Source organism: Oncorhynchus clarkii, chromosome 26 (assembly GCF_045791955.1).
Source record: "Oncorhynchus clarkii lewisi isolate Uvic-CL-2024 chromosome 26, UVic_Ocla_1.0, whole genome shotgun sequence".
Classification (NCBI taxonomy): Eukaryota; Metazoa; Chordata; class Actinopteri; order Salmoniformes; family Salmonidae; genus Oncorhynchus; species Oncorhynchus clarkii.
Genome location: NC_092172.1, coordinates 22,431,733 through 22,455,568, shown reverse-complemented (window position 1 = coordinate 22,455,568; position 23,836 = coordinate 22,431,733). Strand labels below are relative to the sequence as shown.

At 42.3% G+C, this 23,836-nt stretch overlaps 2 protein-coding genes across 2 annotated transcripts in view; both read left to right on the top strand.

Moving 5' to 3' along the window:
- Positions 1–12,469, top strand: part of LOC139384582 (mucin-5B-like) — a 53,555-nt gene extending 41,086 nt beyond the window's left edge. The window contains exons 43-60 of the mRNA XM_071129414.1: positions 5,671–5,888; positions 6,022–6,193; positions 6,428–6,675; positions 6,901–7,084; positions 7,172–7,358; positions 7,554–7,732; positions 7,826–7,895; positions 7,987–8,117; positions 8,471–8,505; positions 9,716–9,884; positions 10,010–10,108; positions 10,224–10,264; positions 10,533–10,655; positions 10,809–10,907; positions 11,149–11,277; positions 11,581–11,620; positions 11,771–11,894; positions 12,206–12,469. Coding sequence (XP_070985515.1) covers positions 5,671–5,888; positions 6,022–6,193; positions 6,428–6,675; positions 6,901–7,084; positions 7,172–7,358; positions 7,554–7,732; positions 7,826–7,895; positions 7,987–8,117; positions 8,471–8,505; positions 9,716–9,884; positions 10,010–10,108; positions 10,224–10,264; positions 10,533–10,655; positions 10,809–10,907; positions 11,149–11,277; positions 11,581–11,620; positions 11,771–11,894; positions 12,206–12,413 — 2,456 coding nt within the window. The 3' untranslated portion in view covers positions 12,414–12,469. The remainder of the gene's footprint in view (positions 1–5,670; positions 5,889–6,021; positions 6,194–6,427; positions 6,676–6,900; positions 7,085–7,171; positions 7,359–7,553; positions 7,733–7,825; positions 7,896–7,986; positions 8,118–8,470; positions 8,506–9,715; positions 9,885–10,009; positions 10,109–10,223; positions 10,265–10,532; positions 10,656–10,808; positions 10,908–11,148; positions 11,278–11,580; positions 11,621–11,770; positions 11,895–12,205) is intronic.
- A 10,200-nt stretch (positions 12,470–22,669) lies between these two features.
- Positions 22,670–23,836, top strand: part of LOC139384581 (mucin-2-like) — a 29,819-nt gene continuing 28,652 nt past the window's right edge. The window contains exon 1 of the mRNA XM_071129413.1: positions 22,670–22,771. Coding sequence (XP_070985514.1) covers positions 22,699–22,771 — 73 coding nt within the window. The 5' untranslated portion in view covers positions 22,670–22,698. The remainder of the gene's footprint in view (positions 22,772–23,836) is intronic.

The following is a 23,836-nucleotide window of genomic DNA, read 5'->3' as shown; positions in this document are numbered from 1 at the left end:
TACAACAAAAACAACAACTCAGACTCCCAGCCCTAGTACAACTCTAACCACTACTCCTACATCAACCTCAACAGGAGTAACACCGACCACATGCGGTGGTGAAGAAAAATGTGTGTGGTCAGACTGGATCAACCTTGGTCAGCCAACGTCTGGCTCTGAAGGTGGAGATAATGAATCCATTAAGAGCATCATTTCTGCTGGTTATCACATTTGCTCAGCTCCAGAGGCAGTTGAATGTAGAGCAAAACAATACCCTGGACTTCAGATCTCGCAGCTTGGCCAAGACGTGACTTGCAATCCATCCGTTGGACTGATTTGTGAAAACAATATGCAAGGTCTTCAGCAAAAGTGCTTTGATTATGAGATTCGGGTGAAATGTTGTCAATGTGGAACCACAACACACATTCCAACCATCACCACAACAACGACAGGTCCTCACATCACTACTCCTACACCCACTACTACAACGTCAACATCAACAGCTCCACCTACAACAAAAACAACAACTCAGACTCCCAGCCCTAGTACAACTCTAACCACTACTCCTACATCAACATCAACAGGAGTAACACCGACCACATGCGGTGGTGAAGAAAAATGTGTGTGGTCAGACTGGATCAACCTTGGTCAGCCAACGTCTGGCTCTGAAGGTGGAGATAATGAATCCATTAAGAGCATCATTTCTGCTGGTTATCACATTTGCTCAGCTCCAGAGGCAGTTGAATGTAGAGCAAAACAATACCCTGGACTTCAGATCTCGCAGCTTGGCCAAGACGTGACTTGCAATCCATCCGTTGGACTGATTTGTGAAAACAATATGCAAGGTCTTCAGCAAAAGTGCTTTGATTATGAGATTCGGGTGAAATGTTGTCAATGTGGAACCACAACACACATCCCAACCACCACCACAACAACGACAGGTCCTCACATCACTACTCCTACACCCACTACGACAACGTCAACATCAACAGCTCCACCTACAACAAAAACAACAACGCAGACTCCCAGCCCTAGTACAACTCTAACCACTACTCCTACATCAACATCAACAGGAGTAACACCGACCACATGCGGTGGTGAAGAAAAATGTGTGTGGTCAGACTGGATCAACCTTGGTCAGCCAACGTCTGGCTCTGAAGGTGGAGATAATGAATCCATTAAGAGCATAATTTCTGCTGGTTATCACATTTGCTCAGCTCCAGAGGCAGTTGAATGTAGAGCAAAACAATACCCTGGACTTCAGATCTCGCAGCTTGGCCAAGACGTGACTTGCAATCCATCCGTTGGACTGATTTGTGAAAACAATATGCAAGGTCTTCAGCAAAAGTGCTTTGATTATGAGATTCGGGTGAAATGTTGTCAATGTGGAACCACAACACACATCCCAACCACCACCACAACAACGACAGGTCCTCACATCACTACTCCTACACCCACTACTACAACGTCAACATCAACAGCTCCACCTACAACAAAAACAACAACTCAGACTCCCAGCCCTAGTACAACTCTAACCACTACTCCTACATCAACATCAACAGGAGTAACACCGACCACATGCGGTGGTGAAGAAAAATGTGTGTGGTCAGACTGGATCAACCTTGGTCAGCCAACGTCTGGCTCTGAAGGTGGAGATAATGAATCCATTAAGAGCATCATTTCTGCTGGTTATCACATTTGCTCAGCTCCAGAGGCAGTTGAATGTAGAGCAAAACAATACCCTGGACTTCAGATCTCGCAGCTTGGCCAAGACGTGACTTGCAATCCATCCGTTGGACTGATTTGTGAAAACAATATGCAAGGTCTTCAGCAAAAGTGCTTTGATTATGAGATTCGGGTGAAATGTTGTCAATGTGGAACCACAACACACATTCCAACCACCACCACAACAACGACAGGTCCTCACATCACTACTCCTACACCCACTACTACAACGTCAACATCAACAGCTCCACCTACAACAAAAACAACAACTCAGACTCCCAGCCCTGGTACAACTCTAACCACTACTCCTACATCAACATCAACAGGAGTAACACCGACCACATGCGGTGGTGAAGAAAAATGTGTGTGGTCAGACTGGATCAACCTTGGTCAGCCAACGTCTGGCTCTGAAGGTGGAGATAATGAATCCATTAAGAGCATCATTTCTGCTGGATATCACATTTGCTCAGCTCCAGAGGCAGTTGAATGTAGAGCAAAACAATACCCTGGACTTCAGATCTCGCAGCTTGGCCAAGACGTGACTTGCAATCCATCCGTTGGACTGATTTGTCAAAACAATATGCAAGGTCTTCAGCAAAAGTGCTTTGATTATGAGATTCGGGTGAAATGTTGTCAATGTGGAACCACAACACACATCCCAACCACCACCACAACAACGACAGGTCCTCACATCACTACTCCTACACCCACTACTACAACGTCAACATCAACAGCTCCACCTACAACAAAAACAACAACTCAGACTCCCAGCCCTAGTACAACTCTAACCACTACTCCTACATCAACCTCAACAGGAGTAACACCGACCACATGCGGTGGTGAAGAAAAATGTGTGTGGTCAGACTGGATCAACCTTGGTCAGCCAACGTCTGGCTCTGAAGGTGGAGATAATGAATCCATTAAGAGCATCATTTCTGCTGGTTATCACATTTGCTCAGCTCCAGAGGCAGTTGAATGTAGAGCAAAACAATACCCTGGACTTCAGATCTCGCAGCTTGGCCAAGACGTGACTTGCAATCCATCTGTTGGACTGATTTGTGAAAACAATATGCAAGGTCTTCAGCAAAAGTGCTTTGATTATGAGATTCGGGTGAAATGTTGTCAATGTGGAACCACAACACACATTCCAACCACCACCACAACAACGACAGGTCCTCACATCACTACTCCTACACCCACTACTACAACGTCAACATCAACAGCTCCACCTACAACAAAAACAACAACTCAGACTCCCAGCCCTAGTACAACTCTAACCACTACTCCTACATCAACCTCAACAGGAGTAACACCTACCCAATGCAGTGGTGAAGAAAAATGTGTGTGGTCAGACTGGATCAACCTTGGTCAGCCAACGTCTGGCTCTGAAGGTGGAGATAATGAATCCATTAAGAGCATCATTTCTGCTGGTTATCACATTTGCTCAGCTCCAGAGGCAGTTGAATGTAGAGCAAAACAATACCCTGGACTTCAGATCTCGCAGCTTGGCCAAGACGTGACTTGCAATCCATCCGTTGGACTGATTTGTGAAAACAATATGCAAGGTCTTCAGCAAAAGTGCTTTGATTATGAGATTCGGGTGAAATGTTGTCAATGTGGAACCACAACACACATCCCAACCACCACCACAACAACGACAGGTCCTCACATCACTACTCCTACACCCACTACTACAACGTCAACATCAACAGCTCCACCTACAACAAAAACAACAACTCAGACTCCCAGCCCTAGTACAACTCTAACCACTACTCCTACATCAACCTCAACAGGAGTAACACCGACCACATGCGGTGGTGAAGAAAAATGTGTGTGGTCAGACTGGATCAACCTTGGTCAGCCAACGTCTGGCTCTGAAGGTGGAGATAATGAATCCATTAAGAGCATCATTTCTGCTGGTTATCACATTTGCTCAGCTCCAGAGGCAGTTGAATGTAGAGCAAAACAATACCCTGGACTTCAGATCTCGCAGCTTGGCCAAGACGTGACTTGCAATCCATCCGTTGGACTGATTTGTGAAAACAATATGCAAGGTCTTCAGCAAAAGTGCTTTGATTATGAGATTCGGGTGAAATGTTGTCAATGTGGAACCACAACACACATCCCAACCACCACAACAACGACAGGTCCTCACATCACTACTCCTACACCCACTACTTCAACCTCAACATCGACAGCTCCACCAACAACAAAAACAACAACTCAGACACCCAGCCCTAGTACAACTCTAACCACTACTCCTACATCAACCTCAACAGGAGTAACACCGACCACATGCGGTGGTGAAGAAAAATGTGTGTGGTCAGACTGGATCAACCTTGGTCAGCCAACGTCTGGCTCTGAAGGTGGAGATAATGAATCCATTAAGAGCATCATTTCTGCTGGTTATCACATTTGCTCAGCTCCAGAGGCAGTTGAATGTAGAGCAAAACAATACCCTGGACTTCAGATCTCGCAGCTTGGCCAAGACGTGACTTGCAATCCATCCGTTGGACTGATTTGTGAAAACAATATGCAAGGTCTTCAGCAAAAGTGCTTTGATTATGAGATTCGGGTGAAATGTTGTCAATGTGGAACCACAACACACATCCCAACCACCACCACAACAACGACAGGTCCTCACATCACTACTCCTACACCCACTACTACAACGTCAACATCAACAGCTCCACCTACAACAAAAACAACAACTCAGACTCCCAGCCCTAGTACAACTCTAACCACTACTCCTACATCAACCTCAACAGGAGTAACACCGACCACATGCGGTGGTGAAGAAAAATGTGTGTGGTCAGACTGGATCAACCTTGGTCAGCCAACGTCTGGCTCTGAAGGTGGAGATAATGAATCCATTAAGAGCATCATTTCTGCTGGTTATCACATTTGCTCAGCTCCAGAGGCAGTTGAATGTAGAGCAAAACAATACCCTGGACTTCAGATCTCGCAGCTTGGCCAAGACGTGACTTGCAATCCATCCGTTGGACTGATTTGTGAAAACAATATGCAAGGTCTTCAGCAAAAGTGCTTTGATTATGAGATTCGGGTGAAATGTTGTCAATGTGGAACCACAACACACATCCCAACCACCACCACAACAACGACAGGTCCTCACATCACTACTCCTACACCCACTACTACAACGTCAACATCAACAGCTCCACCTACAACAAAAACAACAACTCAGACTCCCAGCCCTAGTACAACTCTAACCACTACTCCTACATCAACCTCAACAGGAGTAACACCGACCACATGCGGTGGTGAAGAAAAATGTGTGTGGTCAGACTGGATCAACCTTGGTCAGCCAACGTCTGGCTCTGAAGGTGGAGATAATGAATCCATTAAGAGCATCATTTCTGCTGGTTATCACATTTGCTCAGCTCCAGAGGCAGTTGAATGTAGAGCAAAACAATACCCTGGACTTCAGATCTCGCAGCTTGGCCAAGACGTGACTTGCAATCCATCCGTTGGACTGATTTGTGAAAACAATATGCAAGGTCTTCAGCAAAAGTGCTTTGATTATGAGATTCGGGTGAAATGTTGTCAATGTGGAACCACAACACACATCCCAACCACCACCACAACAACGACAGGTCCTCACATCACTACTCCTACACCCACTACTACAACGTCAACGTCAACAGTTCCATCTACAACAAAAACAACAACTCAGCCTCCCACCACTACTATTATTCCTACAACTCCCTTTTTTGTAATAACTGGTGAAACAGCGAAACCTTCGATTCCAGTCACATTACCCCATCATTGTTCTTTTTGCCATTTCAATCATACTGATTTCCTCATTGGTAAGTTTTATTTTTCACCTTTCCAAGTTTGAAACCTTTTGTACTATTAGTTCAGCTATTAGTGATGTTCAATTTGTATGTCATTTCACATGTTAAGTTGGAAAACTTGCTTAATGATTACACCTCAAATTACTTTCAGGCTCAATTGTTTATAATGTCTCTGACCATGATGGATGGTGCTACATTGGTCTCTGCAACAAGACTTGTGAAATAGAAACACATTTGACCAGCTGTGGTACATCAACTACCCCAGTTACTCCTACTTCACCAACCACTTCACAGCCCCCAACAATAACAGTTCCGCATGTAACATATCCATCTGAGAAGAACTGTGACCATGACCATCCTCCAAGACAGGTTTTACTCTGCTATAGATAATAACTTTTGTTGCATAGGAATTATTATGTACAAAGGGATGATTACATTACAAAAATAATTGAATGATTTTATGGACATTTCATGTAGGCCTAATATATTTCTGTGTTTGTAGAATGGTGACAGCTGGAAACATAACCAATGCACCAACGGAACATGCACCAACGGGAAAGTTAGTTATGAGCATGTACATTGTGAGACTCCGAAGCCTATAACATGTGAAAATAACTATCCTCCAATCCAAGTGTTTGACGAATCTGGATGCTGTTTCCACTATGAGTGTCAATGTAAGTTTACCACCCCCCCCCCCAAAAAAAATAGATATGTTTACTCTTTGTGTCACAAATTCTACTTTAGCCATTGATTTTAGTTTGACTTGTTTAGGTTTATCTAATAGTTACCAGCAGTAAATGTATATGCATGTCTAACATTGGAAAACGTTCAGCACAGCACCATTAATTTTGCATAAAACATTCCACATCTGTGTCCTTTTAAATGCTAATCATTCTCTTCTTACAAAGGTATCTGCTATGGTTGGGGAGACCCTCACTATGTCACCTTTGATGGAACATACTATGGCTTCCAAGGAAATTGTTCTTACGTCTTGGTCAAAGAAATCCTGCCAAAGTACAACTTCAGTGTTGTAATCGACAATTACTATTGTGATGCCCCAGATGGACTTTCCTGTCCTCAGTCTCTGACAATTTATTATCAATCTTACAAGATATTCATGACCAAGAAGGACGTTGATGGAGATTTCACAAGTCTGGTAATTAAAATATCTCAAATACTGTATGTTCAAGACATTTTCAGTCGTTTTTTCATTTAAGAGGGATTCGTTTTGGGTTTAGCTTAGATATTGATTAGCTTCCATTTAAGATTGATATACTTCCTTTATGTATTAGATATAGGATACAGTTCTAGAATACTATTGGGTATAAAAATATTGAATTATTGTAACCATTTTGTCCATCTCTTAATATTTTGGTCCTAGATTTATGTCAACCAGAAACGCATCATCCCAGCATATGAGACCAAGGACTTCCGCATCACAGACAACGGAATTGAGACCCTTTTAGTCATACCAGCAATTAATGCCAAGGTGTCATTCACTGGTCTTATGTTTAGCATATACCTGCCCTGGGACAAGTTCAGTGGCAACACTGAGGGACAGTGTGGTGAGTACAGGTGTTTTATGGTCACTTTGTTAAGATGATTACCCCATGATGTCTCATTGTCTAACAATGGTTTTCAATCTTATTCAGGTACATGTGACAACAACCGGACAGATGACTGCCGCTTGCCAAATGGGACTATCGATTCATCTTGTCCTGACATGGCACACCAATGGCATGTTGCTGACCACAATAACAGTCAGTGCACACCACCACCACCAGAGCCGACACCACCACGAGGCTGTGATCCACCCATTTGTCATCTCATTCAAAGCAAGTAAGTAGCAATTAGTATTTACAGTAAACCTAGCTCTTATGTCGGATCGATAACCTCCCAATCATAATAATCTCAGTGCCAACAGTAACTTGACATACTAAAACACGGCAATCATTTGACAAAGCCTGATGACAAAACAAAGTGAATTATCATATTTAAGTATCTACTCTAACTGAAGCGTGACATCTTTTCTAGGGTCTTTGAGAGTTGCCATAAGATAATCCCCTACGAGCCATTCCTTGTGGCATGTATCTTTGATGCGTGTAATATGGATGATGTTACCATTGGCTGCACCAGCTTGCAGACCTATGCTGATGCATGTGCACAAGCAGGAGTCTGTATTGAGTGGAGAAATTATACAAATGGACAATGTGGTAAGTAGGTCACTCCTCAAGACCATAAAGCTCAGATAGCTTTTCTATGATGTTGCTTATTGGTTATTAACCTTTTTATCTCCCCCGCTACAGACTTCACATGTGAGAAACCCAAGGTTTATAAAGCCTGCGGTCCACAAGTTGAACCAACCTGTAATGCCTGGTATGTATAATGCTGTTGTTGTTCAGTGGATGGGTATAATAATGGGCAAAAGTCTTTCAGCTATTGAAACATTTTTTGAATATCTCTGCAGGTACAATTTCAAATTCATCCAGACTCAAAATGAGTTCAGTGTCATGGGAGATATACAATTGGAGGGATGTTATTGTCCCCCTGGGACCACTCTTATGAGTTCCAGCTCAAACTACTGTATCCCCAGCTGTGGTAAGAATGGTCAAATAACAGCATTGTATAATGAGGGTGTGGTGACTTACTGTATGGTGCTGTGATAGTAGCTACATCCTGCTGACCTTCACTTTGGGAAGGACAAAGTGTTAATTGTTCGTTGCTACTGTAGTGGTCTTTTGAAAGCTGGATCAGCTTTTTGTATAACAAACAAAAAATATCCACAGCATTTTTCACAGATACTTCAATTGTGCGGGTTTTGGTTTATTTTGATTGATATTGATTTCCTCAAGTGCTTCCGGTAATATAAAATGCATCATCAAAATGAAGTTGTGGAATGTATTTCAATTACTTAGTTTTTGTAATGTATTTTTTTCTCTTTGGTTCATTAGATATTTGCCCATTGCCAAATGGAGAATGGAAAGAGGTAAAATTGTGTTTGAATTTCACTCACAGGTTTAAGCAGGGAAGAGAAACTATTCATTTCTGATATACACATTAACTTAAGGATCGGCGTCCCATCAATGGGACAGTTGTAAATCATGCAGCGCGTTATGTCAAGATCGCAGATTTTAGAGAAACAACAAATGTCGGTAAATATAAGTGTCTTATATCGGCTGAAAGCTTAAATTCCTGTTAATATAACTGCACTGTCCAATTTACAGTAGCTATTACTGCAAAAAAATGCCATGCAATTGTTTGAGTAGAGCTCCTAACAACAACACAATTTTTTCACTGTGATAGGTTTGATAAATTCACCTCTGAAGGTAAAATGTATACTTATATTCTGAAATCTTGCTCTGATTTACTATCCAAAGGGTCCCAGAGATAACATGAAGTGTCGTTTTGTTTAATAAAATCCCTTTTCCTATCCTAAAAAGGTCCATATAGCACGCACAATCTATTTTATATTTCCACTCGTTCAATTTGCAAAGAAAGGAATCTGTGAAAATCTCACCTTAAATGTTGTTTCAATGAGTCAAATCACATTCGTATGTATTCCTCAGAGATCCTAGAAGGTAACAAGACTTCACTATATCATTAGGGGTGTAGTATATCCTATAGAACACCATATTTGGTCAGAGAGCGACGCCTTCATGGCACGCCGATGACTCGGGCGACCATCACTTGAACAACTGTATCTTTGTCAAATAAGCACCAATCGGGGTAAAACAAAGCTAGCTAGATATCCAATGAGCTGGGCTTAACGGGAGTATCCGGAAACCATGTATATGTCGTAAACTGTAGCTACTAACCTTGTACGACAGCATGCCTTTTTCATTTTTGACAAAAATGTCCACAAACTTCAAAGTGTTTCCGTTCAAATGGTACCAAGAATATGCATATCCTTGCTTCAGTGACTGAGCTACAGGCAGTTAGATTTGAGTATGTAATATAGACGAAAATTGAAAAAAAAGGTAATGTAGCTTGTATTTCACTTTTGGCAATCATGTATAGTAATGTATGCAATAATAATAATTATAATAATAATAATAATAATGTATTACAATTCTATAGTGCTTTCATAAAACCTCAAAGCGCTTCAGTAATTACTAATTCCACACACTGAATGATTGAACTTTGTACTGGTAGTGTCCATACAAGCCTTAGTGTACTTAAATTGTTCCTCATTGCAGGCTAATGAGACCTGGGTGAGCAACTGCCAGGAGTGTGTGTGTGACCCGTACAGTCTGGAAATCCAGTGCCAGCCTATGGCATGCCAACATCAGCCTCCTCTCACCTGTGATCAGGAGGGCCAAGTTAAGGTCGTAGAAACCGTTGACTGTTGTCAAAAGGACAAATGCGGTGAGTGACTTGTTTGGATAATGTGCTTTATATGTGGGCTTTTTAACATCTCGGTAAAAAAAAAAATCCAACCACTGTGGCCATTCGCATAGTTTTTAAAACAATAGTTTTTTCTTTCCAAACAGAGTGTGATGTCACACGATGCTCTACTTCCAAGATAACTTGCCCAGTCGGATTCGAGACAGAGGCAACTATGGGAGTCTGCTGCCTAACTTATCAATGCGGTGAGTTTGCGTCTGCATGTGTTTGAGTGTGCGTGTACAGTATTTGTGCATATCCTAGAAATCCCAACAGGTTAGTTGCATTATTGAATGATTATCCATGTTCTTTGCCCCACAGTGCCAAAGGATGTCTGTGTGTTTAACAACACTGAATATCAGGTGAGAATGCATTCTATGCTATTTTCATTTTGGCCAGTCCCACCACTTCTAAATTATCAACTTAATTAAAGAGTACAACGTTATTTTTACTTGCATACATTAATTAAAAAACAAGTTAAACTATGCAAATTCCTCCTTTAAGCAATTAGAGGCCTCTATCAGGGTGCCAACAATGTTTTTGGTCAATCCATTTATGAGATTAGATAGGACAAAAAAAGTGTCTCAATTCATAGACTTTAGATACAAATATCATATTTTCTCATTCCAGCCTGGTGCCAATGTTCCTGAGGACAAGTGTAAGAATTGTGTGTGTGGTGACAGTGTAGATGCCCAAAGCCATCTACATATCATTGAGTGTCATCCTACTGAATGTGACACTCACTGCCAGCAGGTAAGTGATCTCCATTGACGCATCGACACCCTTTGGCCTCATTATGTAATTCAACATACTTAGTGTAATGTGAGTTCTTATCCATGTCAAAATATTATAATAACACTGATTCCTCTGTGTTTTCTCCTCTCTGGTCTGTCTTCTTCCTTTCAGGGCTATGATCATCAAGCCGTTCCTGGGCAGTGTTGTGGGAAGTGTGTACAGACAAGCTGTGTGGTTATGCTGCCAGATAACACCACACACACTATTCAGGTAAAATAGCATCAAGACGCATTATTTATCTCTCACAGATTCTCAATTTGTATTTTTTTTTTTTTTTACAATTCGTAAAACATATCAGTCCTATTTCACTTGATTATTTAAAAACATCAACATGTAATTTTACTGTAGCAATAAAGTTTTATGCAAAATAACTATCTTAGCAATGATACAGTATATCGTATATCATTTGAAGAATCTCCTGTTGATATCTTTCATATTCTCACCTCTACAGCCTGGTTCCATCTGGATACCATCGGGAAACAAGTGTCTCAAGTATGAGTGCGTAAAGATTCAGGACCAACTCATCCCAATCGAGGCTAAGACTGTGTGCCCTGTCTTCCACCCAGAAGACTGCGTACCCGTGAGTTACAATAACCATCTGGCAAATTATCTGGGCCCGGATAACTGGCCCATTTAAAAACAACTGGACAATGTGCAAAATCATTTGTGAAATAAAGTTTAAACATGCCCAGTCACTCAGACCAAGGCCTGTTGCTTAATATAGTATGCCTACTGTGTATTTATGTGAGGTTATTGACACCTGTTGCTTAAAGTGAACAATACAAGAACACTGCACTGAAAAATATGTGGAGACAGTTTGGTAAATGCTACGTCAGTGACTTAAAAATGTTCTTGTTTTTTCTTCCATTTTCTTGTTTTTAAGGGAACTGAAGTCATTGCTCCAGATGGTTGCTGCCATGGCTGTGAGTGTCTTTTTAACACCATCCTTTTTGATAGACATTTGTAAATCATTCTTGCCCTTTATCAGGCATTGGGGAAAGTGTTTTAGCTATTGCCATGGTCCTCAGGATGATTAACGTTAATTCATTTGAAAATGTCACTTTTATGTGCAGGTATTCCAATAACTAAGCCATGCAACGTGACAAAGAGCAAAGTGTACCTGGACAGCAATGGCTGCAAGTCTGCAAACACGGTGGAAGTGACAACATGCAGTGGATCCTGTGTCACCTACGCCATGTGAGTATTTTGATCATTCCTGAAATATTTCAGGAACACTAACACATTCCTCCCAATAAAACAGAATCCGGCTGCCTGTCTAAATGCAAACTACAAATTATATTTTCAGTAATATGTTATGTTACAATGGCTGTGTTTACAAAGGCAGCCCAATTCTGATATTTTTCCCAATTATTGTCAAAAGAGCTCATCTGATTGGTCAGAAAGATCAGAATTAGGCAGCCTGTGTAAACGCAGCCAATGTTACATAATTACAACTGCTACAATCATTACTTCCACATAATGACATCATCTCTCCTTTCTGTTTTCAGGTATTCTCTTGAGGCCAACATGATGGAGCGCTCTTGTACCTGCTGTCGGGAAGAATCCACCACCAAGAAGGAAGTGGAGATGATCTGCCCAGACGGTTCAAAGTTCAACCACTCCTACATCCACATCAATAAATGTGGCTGCCAGAGGACAGAGTGCGTGACCCCGGAGGAGACCCAGGTCACAAGGTCACGACGCAGGAGAAGATGAATGACTCTCCACTACCATCCCTTTACTGCTTAGATTAGTTTTCTATTTATGTTCAACTTGTTCATGTTCCTGCAAAGTAATCTGCTAAAAGTAGGAGAAATTGTTTCAGCTTCGTATTCATTTTTTATTTTATTTTTGCCAAAATAAAGTTGGCAATAGGCTGTGCATATATACCACATTCTCGTTTTCATTCCTTTTTGAAATTCTGTTGAGAAATATTTGATTGCAGACACCCAGTTCAACAATGGCCTATCCTCTTCCAGACAAACAACCACAATTCAAAGTGTCAAACACTTATTTCAATTTGAGATGGTGTTAGGTTAGAGAAACGGATCAATAATCAGAAGGTTGCTGGTTTCAGATCCCTGGCACCACTTCCTACTGTTGTTCTTGAGCAACACACTTAGTTAACCTCTACATATCTCCAGGGGCAGCACTGAGGCTGACACTGTGCTCCTCCCTATACAGTACTAAAGACACATTTTCCACTTTGATGGACAAATAAAGTAATCAAATATTTGTCCTAACTCATCTATCATATTAAATACTATACAAAATAGTATACAAAATAGAAACTGTATTGTCCGGGCAATAATTGTCCTTCGGCTTCACCGAAAATGAAAATCAGATAATTTCATTTTAACTGTACCAAGTGTACAAAGTACAAAATGTAAAAAATGCAAAGGGAAATACATGGGGCTTGTGTGATTATATAAAACAAAGTGAAATACATGGGGCATGTGTGATTATATAAAACAAAGTGAAATACATGGGGCATGTGTGATTATATAAAACAAAGGGAAATACATGGGGCTTGTGTGATTATATAAAACAAAGTGAAATACATGGGGCATGTGTGATTATATAAAACAAAGTGAAATACATGGGGCATGTGTGATTATATAAAACAAAGGGAAATACATGGGGCTTGTGTGATTATATAAAACAAACACAGTATTATTATGCACTTAAACGATTTCTTTCAAATGATTTTGATAGTGTTTGTCAAACTGCGTGAACAGAAATGGGAATGTTCCCACCTTAGTTGGAGGGAATTATAAAACTATTTTGCTGTTATAACCAGTCCTCTGTTACAGATGACTTATCTTACTGATGTTGTAGCCTCACAACAATCACACAAAAAGTGGATCAATATACTCATTCAAATCAAAACTAATATTGCAGAAAAGAGCACTCTGCCTGCTTTATAGCATGATCATGTTATACTGACTTGTCTACAACTGGCACGACAAGTGTTGGTGTCCAAAGGGACATTTTGCTGACAGCTTTTGGTTAGTTGAGGCTTCAATGGCTCTTTAAAATGAGAAATACTCTCTACAGTTTCTTGAAACCCCTTATATTAAATAGAATGATAGATAATGGAATAATGGGCCCTTCAATAGACCACCACAGTCAAAGCACTTGACAAACAATTTCGATTTCAATCAAAGTCAGTGTAGTGCCAATTGCTATGGACAGGACATGACAGATATTTAGAAGATTATGCCTTGAAGTGCCACAGTGGATTGGATATGCATTTAAATTGTAATTAGATCAATAATTGTATTGACTCTGAATCAACATTGAAAGTCCCACCTAAGAAGGTAAACAACATTCCTGTGAGATGAAAAAGTATGCAGTAGAACAGGTAGGGTCAACTTAATAGGGACCCCATTGCCCAAAGGCCATAATACTAGGACTGTTTATTAGTTTTACCTAGGCACTGTATATTTGCTGCCAAGTCATCAAAAAAGGAACTCTGAGCTCACAGAAAGTGGGTTATATGTGTGACATAATTAGACCAGGGACAGTAAAATACACATGAAATAATATAATGGTCAAATAAATAAGCTAATGTATTTTTATTTTATTTTATTAAACATAGTGTTGTTGGGGAGCCTATATAGCCAATAAAACAGTAACATACAGTGGGGCAAAAAAGTATTTAGTCAGCCACCAATTGTGCAAGTTCTCCCACTTAAAAAGATGAGAGAGGCCTGTAATTTTCATCATAGGTACAGTTCAACTATGACAGACAAAATGAGAAGAAAAAAAATCCAGAAAATCACATTGTAGGATTTTTAATGAATTTATTTGCAAATTATGGTGGAAAATAAATATTTCGTCAATAACAAAAGTTTATCTCAATACTTTGTTATATACCCTTTGTTGGCAATGACAGAGGTCAAACATTTTCTGTAAGTCTTCACAAGGTTTTCACACACTGTTGCTGGTATTTTGGCCCATTCCTCCATGCAGATCTCCTCTAGAGCAGTGATGTTTTGGGGCTGTTGCTGGGCAACACGGACTTTCAACTCCCTCCAAAGATTTTCTATGGGGTTGAGATCTGGAGCCTGGCTAGGCCACTCCAGGACCTTGAAATGCTTCTTACGAAGCCACTCTTTCGTTGCCCGGGCGGTGTGTTTGGGATCATTGTCATGCTGAAAGACCCAGCCACGTTTCATCTTCAATGCCCTTGCTGATGGAAGGAGGTTTTCACTCAAAATCTCACGATACATGTCCCCATTCATTCTTTCCTTTACACGGATCAGTCGTCCTGGTCCCTTGGCAGAAAAACAGCCCCAAAGCATGATGTTTCCACCCCCATGCTTCACAGTAGGTATGGTGTTCTTTGGATGCAACTCAGCATTCTTTGTCCTCCAAACACGAAGAGTTGAGTTTTTACCAAAAAGTTATATTTTGGTTTCATCTGACCATATGACATTCTCCCAATCTTCTTCTGGATCATCCAAATGCTCTCTAGCAAACTTCAGACAGGCCTGGACATGTACTGGCTTAAACAGTGGGACACGTCTGGCACTGCAGGATTTGAGTCCCTGGCGGCGTAGTGTGTTACTGATGGTAGGCTTTGTTACTTTGGTCCCAGCTCTCTGCAGGTCATTCACTAGGTCCCCCCGTGTGGTTCTGGGATTTTTGCTCACCGTTCTTGGGATCATTTTGACCCCACGGGGTGAGATCTTGCGTGGAGCCCCAGATCGAGGGAGATTATCAGTGGTCTTGTATGTCTTCCATTTCCCAATAATTACTCCCACAGTTGATTTCTTCAAACCAAGCTGCTTACCTATTGCAGATTCAGTCTTCCCAGCCTGGTGCAGGTCTACAATTTTGTTTCTGGTGTCCTTTGACAGCTCTTTGGTCTTGGCCATAGTGGAGTTTGGAGTGTGACTGTTTGAGGTTGTGGACAGGTGTCTTTTATACTGATAACAAGTTCAAACAGTTGCCATTAATACAGGTAACGAGTGGAGGACAGAGGAGCCTCTTAAAGAAGAAGTTACAGGTCTGTGAGAGCCAGAAATCTTGCTTGTTTGTAGGTGACCAAATACTTATTTTCCACCATAATTTGCAAATAAATTCATTAAAAATCCTACAATGTGATTTTCTGGATTTTTTTTTCTAATTTTGTCTGTCATAGTTGAAGTGTACCTATGATGAAAATGACAGCCCTCTCTCATATTTTTAAGTGGGAGAACTTGCACAATTGGTGGCTGACTAAATACTTTTTTGCCCCACTGTATGTTGCTCAAATGTGTGCGCCACACTGGATAGTTAATTATGATTAATTTCTCCCACTCTATTCAACATGTTTTAATATTACACTTACTTTTACATAAAGGTTCCTCTTTCAACCTACCTCAATCTAACCTGTAGTTACACTTAATATTAAGCTGTCACCCATAAATCATCACAGTTGGTTTGAGTTATTCAGAGTGCTCATCAGCTTGCTCTGTATGATATTACTTCTGTATGCTGAATTGAGTTTACTCTCAACCTCAGTCTATTTACTAAGATCTTGTGTAATAATGGTTCCATACAAAAACCAAGTATAGCTATGACGATAGAAAAGCCAAATATGTAACACAGAGCTGCTAAAATCATCAAGCCTTTGGGTAAGGTTGAACCGCACACAGCCTCTGGCAAGACCTAGGTGGAGATGCGTGGGGAAGGGTGGATAGGCTATTCAGTCAGCGAAGGCTTTGTTAAGAAAGAAACCACCTGGGGTGTAGACACAAGGGCACATGACATAGCCTAGGCAGTGTGAAAGACATTTAAAGGTTGGGCCAGTTATCAGGCATAAATCAGTCAATAGCATTTTGGAAGAGCGCCCTAGGTACGGTAGTGAGGTTTGAGCTCTGTATGAATTCCAGACTGACCACTATGAATATTCCATTGTCAATGTAAAGATGGGTCAGATACAAAAAGTACTAACCTACAAGCCTGTAACAGATTCTTTCTTCCCTTTAGCAGATTAATGTAGACATGATCATATACAGATATGATAATTTCACACATAGGTCGACTCTGTCAGCAATGGATCATAGAATTCCTGTTAGGCAAGTTAGATGATTGACTTAATAAGAAAATGCAATTCTTCAACAAAGATGAATCAACTGACAGTATCATATTTCATGTCATGTGTGGAGGGATGAAACAACATTTCTATCATGCCAAGGTGGCGTCACCCCGAACTAGCGGAGGATTCTCTACCACGAGTCGAACCAGCGAGCCACTACGCCAGCCTATCCATCAGTCTGCCCAGGTCAGTGATGGCCGATTGTGCCTCCCGGACAAATATGACGGGACGCCATATAAATCCTGTGGCTTTCTATTCCAGTGCTCCCTCTATATCGACCATCAGATGGGAGCCCCCACCACCGAGAGGTCCAAGGTTGCCACGGTTATTTCCCTGTTGACCGGACGGGCGTTGGAGTTGGCTACGACCATCTGGGAGAAGATGAGCTGGGTTCCTATGAGAGGTTCATGGCTCTGTTCAGGGGTTTCTTAGATTATCCACCGGAAAGTAGAGAGGGGGGTGAGCTCCTACTCCAACTACAGCAGGATGGCCAGATCGCTGCGGAGTACCCACTCACTGTCCGGACAGTGGAAGCATCCAGAGGATGGAATGAGCCGGCACTCTACACCCTATTCAGAAGGGGACTGCACGAAGAGGTCCAGACAGAGTTGGCCTGCCAAGACGACACCCTCTCTTTGGATGCATTCATCACGATGGCCAGCCGTCTGGATAACCTCCTTTGGGAGCGTCAACACCTCCATCACCTCTCTCCTTCCTCCATTGACCATTCTGAGTCAGAGCCTGAACCAATGGAGGTAGCGGCATACGCCTCCCCGCGGCTGAGTGACACCATCGGCGACAGCTTTGGGTCTGTCCCTATTATGGTCAAGAGGGGCACCAGCTTCAACGGTGTCCGCTATGTTCCAACCCGGGGTTCACGAGAGGCAGAGGGACAGCCCCATGATCATCTGTCTCCTGGGTTGGAGTGAGTATTCCATCACTTTCTGCAAAACCCTTTCTAGTATTGATTTCACTGGCTGCCTGTCCCTCATTTGTTGTTTCTACAGCTCTAGTGGACTCCGGTGCCGCAGGGAATTTTATGGACCAGGTCCTTGCCTCCTACCTGAGCATCACCTCATATCTGCTTTCCTCTCCTTTTCCGATTCAAGTGCTGGATCGTGGGCCACTGGGATCCGGGACTATCACACACATCACAGCACCACTCAGCCTCACCGATGACCTGCTTTCTCTTCCTCTGTGGTTCCATGTCAGTCAAGAGTCCTGTGGTTGCCCTTCAGCCCAACATCCCAGAGGTATACCAAGACCTGCGGGAGGTTTTCTCCAAGACCCGTGCCATCTGTCTCCGTCCTCATTGCCCCTTGGGACTGTGCCGTTGATCTGCATGTAAGCTCTGCGCCTCCGTGCAGCCGCATCTACCCTCTGTCGGTGGCTGAAACCAAGGCTATGGAGGAATACATCCATGAGGCTCCAACAGGGTTTCATTCGCAGTCCTTCTTTTTCATGGCCAAGAAGGATGGAGGGTTATGCCCATGCATTGATTACAGAGGTCTGAATTCCATCACCACAAGGTACCACTACCATCTCCCGTTGGTGCTGACCACAATCAAACAACTCTTTACCAAATTGGACCTGCGGAGTGCCTACAATCTTATATGCATTCAGGAGGATGAATGGAAAATGGCTTTCAGCACAATGTCTGGTCACTACGAGTACTTTGTGATGCCTTATGGATTAGCCAATGCTCCGTCAGTGTTCCAGGCATTAGTCAACAAGGTGTTCTGGGTCATGCTCGGAAACCAGGTGGCCATGTATATCGATGACATCCTGGTCTACTCGGCTAACTTGGAGGATCACATCGCTCAAGTCCAAGTAGTCCTGGAACGCTCCTGGCCAACCATCTGTATGTCAAAGCGAAGTGCCATTCCATCAGGATGCTGTCTCCTTTTTGGGTTACCAGATCGGCCTTCAAAGAGTGGTGGATGGTAAAAAGGTCGATGCTGTCATGTCATGGCCAGTCCTAACCACCATAAAGGTGTTATGACGGATTTTGGGGTATGCCAACTTCTATCGGCGTTTCATTAAGAACTTTAGCTCTATCGCCTCTCCTCAAGGGTGGTCCCCGTAAGTTGGGGTGAAGGAATGCAGCCAACGAAACCTTCCACCTACTGAAGGGACGTTTCACGTTGCTCAAACACCCAAATCATATGCTGCCCTTCGTGGTGGAGTTGGACGCTTCAGAAGTGGATGTGGGGGCTGTCCTGTCACAATGACAAGGTAATCCACAGAAATTGTATCAATGTGCATATTACTCAAACAACTGTCTCTTGCTAAGAGGAACTATGATGTCTGAGATCGGGACCACCTGGTGATGAAGTTGGCATTAGAGGAGTGGAGACACTGGCTGGAGGGCGCAAAGGATTTATCATCCTCACTGACCATCGGAACCTGGAGTACATGCGGACAGCGAGGCGGCTGAACCCGCGACAAGCAAGGTGGGCGCTTTTCTTCACTAGAGTCTACTTCACTCTGACATATTGCCCAGCTTCAAAGAACATCAAAGCCAATGCCCTGTCCCTTCTCTACGATTCAGGAGAGGTTCCTGTCCTGAGTGCACCCATAATTCCGCCCTCTTGAGTCGTAGGCCCCGTGCTCTGGGACATCGATGTAGACATTCGCCAGGCCAAGGAAATGGAACCCGCTACCTATCCTCCTGAGCGAACCTATGTTCCCAGAGGGATAATGGATCGGCTGTGGACCTGGGCGCACACAGCTGTCGTTGCTGGACATCCAGGTATCACCCGCACTATTCAATCTCTGGAAAGTACTGGTGGCACACCTTGGCGCAGAACATCACTCGCTATGTCAACTCTAAATCTCTCAGTCACGCCATGATCGGTTTCACCTGTCCTTGTGATTGTCTCCACCCCCTCCAGGTGTCGCTTATTTTCCCCAGTGTATTTATCCCTGTTTCCGGTCTCTCTGTGCAAGTTTGTCTTGTGTGTTTCCAAGTCAACCAGCATTTTCCTGTTCTCCTGCTTTTTGCATTCTCCTTTTTCTAGTCTCCCATTTTTGACCCTTGCCTGTTTCTGAACTTTGTACCCGCCTACCTGACCATTCTGCCTACCTGGACCACGAGCCTGTCTGCCACTCTGTACCTCCTGGACTCTGATCTGGTTTTGACCTTTTTGCCTTTCCACGACCATTCTCTTGCCTACCCCTTTGGGATTAATAAACATTGTAAGACTCCAACCATCTGCCTCCTGTGTCTGCATTTGGGTCTTGCCTTGTGCCTTGATACTCCCTGGCACGCCCTAGCAGGGAAACTCCTTCCTCTTCCTGTGCCTCAGCGTACCTGGTCTCATCTATTGATTTGTCACTGATCTCCCCTTTGATGGTTTCACCACCCATTTGGTGGTTGTGGACAGATTCTCTAAATCCTGCAGTTTTATCCCTCTTTCTGGTCTCCCTGCCTCTCTCCGGGTTGCTGCGGGACTGTTCCAGCAGGTCTTCCAGCAATGACATTCCGGAGGACATCATCTCCGACCGTGGCCCCCAATTCACGTTAAGGGTATGGAAAGCCTTCATGGAGAAGCTGGGGGTCATGGTCAGCCTCACTTCTGGGTACCGGCCTCCATCTAAAGGGCAGGTGGAGAGGATGAACCAGAAGCTGGGGAGGTTCCTGAGGAGTCACTGCCAGGACCGGTAGTGGGAGTGGGCCCAATTCCTTTCCTGGGTGGAGTACGCCCACAATTCATTGCGTCACTCCTACAACGGGCTGACTGCCTTCCAGTGTGTTCTGGGATACCAGCCAGCCCTGGTTCCATGGACCCTGAGCCAGATCAAAGCTCCTGTGGTGAATGAGTGAGTGGTTCAGGCGCACTGAGGAGGTTTTGAACGATGCCCAGGTGAGGCCCTCCGCAGACAAAAGGAGCAGGTAGATCGCCACCGCAGTGAGGCTCCCGTGTTCGCGTATGGCTCTCCACCAGGAACCTCCCACTCTGCCTGCCCTGTATGAATCTGAGCCCCCAGTTTGTGGGGCTGTTCAAGGTTCTCCGGAGGGTCAACAAGGTAACATATAAATCAAGCTCCCCACGAACTACCGGCTCTCACCCTTTTAATGTTTCCTCCCTCAGGCTGGTGGTTCCTGGTCCCCTGGCTGATGCCGTCCTCCATAACACCCCTTCACCTCCCCTGGACATAGAGGGGAACCCCGCCTATGCCATCAGATCCCTCCTGGACTCCCAACGTCATGGGGGCCGACTCCAGTACTTGGTGGACTGGGAGGAGTACGGTCCAGAGGAGCGGTGTTGGGTCCCGGTGGACGATATTCTATATTGCTGAGATTTCCCCCTTCACCCACTGGCCTGCCCCTCTTACTCGGGGACATCCTCCTGACCGGCATCCCCCTGGGGCTGGAGCCGCGCATCAGGGGATTCTGTCATGCATACTCCCACACCTAGACTTTATCACTACCTTGATTACTTTCCCTTTATCTAGCACTCTGTAGCCTTACTCATCAGGCAGTATTGGTTCTGTTTTCTTGTCTAGACACTTCTTTTGTTTTGTATCTCTCCATGTTCGTTATTAAACTCACCAACTGCACCTGCTTCCAGACTCCCTGCATCTCCGTTACAGGCATGCAGGTATAGCAAACTTCTTTAATGGGTTTTTAGTAAAATGTCTACTTTTTGGTAATTTAGTAAAAGAAAATGGAGCATATTTCCAGTGTTGAGACTTTACATTTTTTTAATGTATGCTTAAAGTGAGGGTTTAAAGGTGTGTCTAAACTTAACAATAACCATAAGCCTTAAAATGACAACCACCAATTGAACAGGGATGGTTTGGTTTGACATAAAAATTAATGTTATATTTTCAAACATAAATGTGGAAAATGTAGATAGTCCCTATGCTGTTGCAAAAGGAACTTATGCTACTAAAGCTATGTGCTTTATGTGCATGTGCATACCAACAAGTAATTCCTGTTGAATTTAAACATTTTTCAACCAAAAATAATAGGTTGATAGACTTAGTGGTCATATATGAAAGCTAAAATGATTAACACAGTTGTGAAGAAATGCACATCAGTGTGTCAAAATTATTTTGAAAACAATGGCTCATCTTTTTTTAATCAGGATGCAGTTCCTGGATCAGCATGGTGAGTCACACTAGCCTATGAATACTAACTATGCATACAATTAGTATGATCACTCCTTTAAGCAACAGCAGAGAGACAAATGTTTGCATTTGGACAATGTGTGCTCAAGCTACTGAGCCAATAAAGTGGATGAATGTATTATTAATCCGTTATACATTGCCAGAGTTTGGGATGGCCATGGAGATGGCCATACAACTTTTTGTTCTAACAAACCTCACTACGTATTATGAATGCATCTGTAATTATACATTAAAATATACATTACATAAAGAAAAAGCATGTATTGTGTTGTGGACACCAGGAGGAGTATCTGCTCCTTTCGGAATAATGGGGATCCTAATACAATACCAAATACCAAAAGCTCAAACCACTGGAGTGGAGATGCTGCCTGAGATAGATACTGAATGAGGAAGGGAAGGAAATCACATAAGACTAAGTAAATGATCTTGTGCAATATAGATGTATAATAGGAGTATAATAAAGGACATTATGAACCACCTAAGTTTATAATAACAATAGGGGTACACAACGATTCCCAATGATAGAATACTTAATGAACAGCTACATCTGTATGTAAATGCTCATGCTTAACATACTGTTAATGTAATTAAAAACCTCATAAGACAGAACATTGAAGTCTTAAAGTCATCATTGAGTCATGTTTAACCTTTGGCCCCACCTTTGTTTTAACCTTTAAGGTCCCTCCTCAAATACAGGTGGTTATAAAGACCAGATCCATCCTAAGCACCTCTCTCATATCACCTGTGCAGGACCTGTTCACTACCCACAGGATCACCATGGGGACAACCAAGGATACACCGATATGGAGGCTGATATGCCTGGTACTACTGATCAGATCAACACAAACAGGTTGGTAGAATATTCATTCATTTGCCTATATCAGAAACTGTTCTGATTAATACTATAATATAATTATTCTACATTTTTAAAAGTGTGACAAATCTGTAAAATCTACATATTATGTCATAAATCAGACTGAATGTTAATTACAAATAGTAAGTATTCAGGACAACACCAAATTATTATGATTATTGATGCTTGGAATGTATGTATGGAAGAATGTCATCGACATGTTAATTCAGCAGGTAGGTTTAAAATCTATAGGTTTCCAATCTGTAACCACAAGTTTAGTTTACAAATATACCCTATCAATATATGATTTGGTGACTTTCAGATTTGATAATATATCTATATATATTTTATGCAAAATCTCATTATCAAAAAAATGTATGTATTAGCTACTCATAAATGTACTAACACACAGAACATTGATTAAATGTATTACAAAAGCATTTTGAAGAATTCGACAGTAGGCATACAGTAGCAGTTGTTACGCAATCAGTAATAACGGTTCTCCTGTTTTCTACTTTAGGGCAGCAAACACATTTACTACGATCATATGATTACATTATTCATCCTATTTCTGTTCCTTATACACATTTGTTTATGAGATTGTTTCCATCTAAATTTGAAAATGTTACACGTAGTGAAAAATGAGGAAACTTATAGAAATTGTTATCATTAGTGATTGTTATCATGAGTGGTTGTAGTATAGTTTATAGTGTTATAAATACATAAAGCACTCCCCACACTGGGTGTGTGTTTGTACTTTTGAAAAAAAAAATGTTTGATCGGGAACGAAAACAAGAACAGAATACAAACTCAAATGTATATCTTTAAAATAACAGTTGTCGTAAGTCTGATGTGTGATATTACTCAAATAACAGGACAGGAAACTGACAGGGTACTGACAGAAAACATCTGATGCCTAAATATGTAAAATAGGAACTGAACAGTCATCGGAATTCAATATGTTTAGTTTACAAAGCAGATGACACTTGATTCTGGAATCTTTAGGTCCGTTTTATTTGTTGGATGACGTGCAGAGCTGAGCTTTCCAAAAGCTTGGACCAC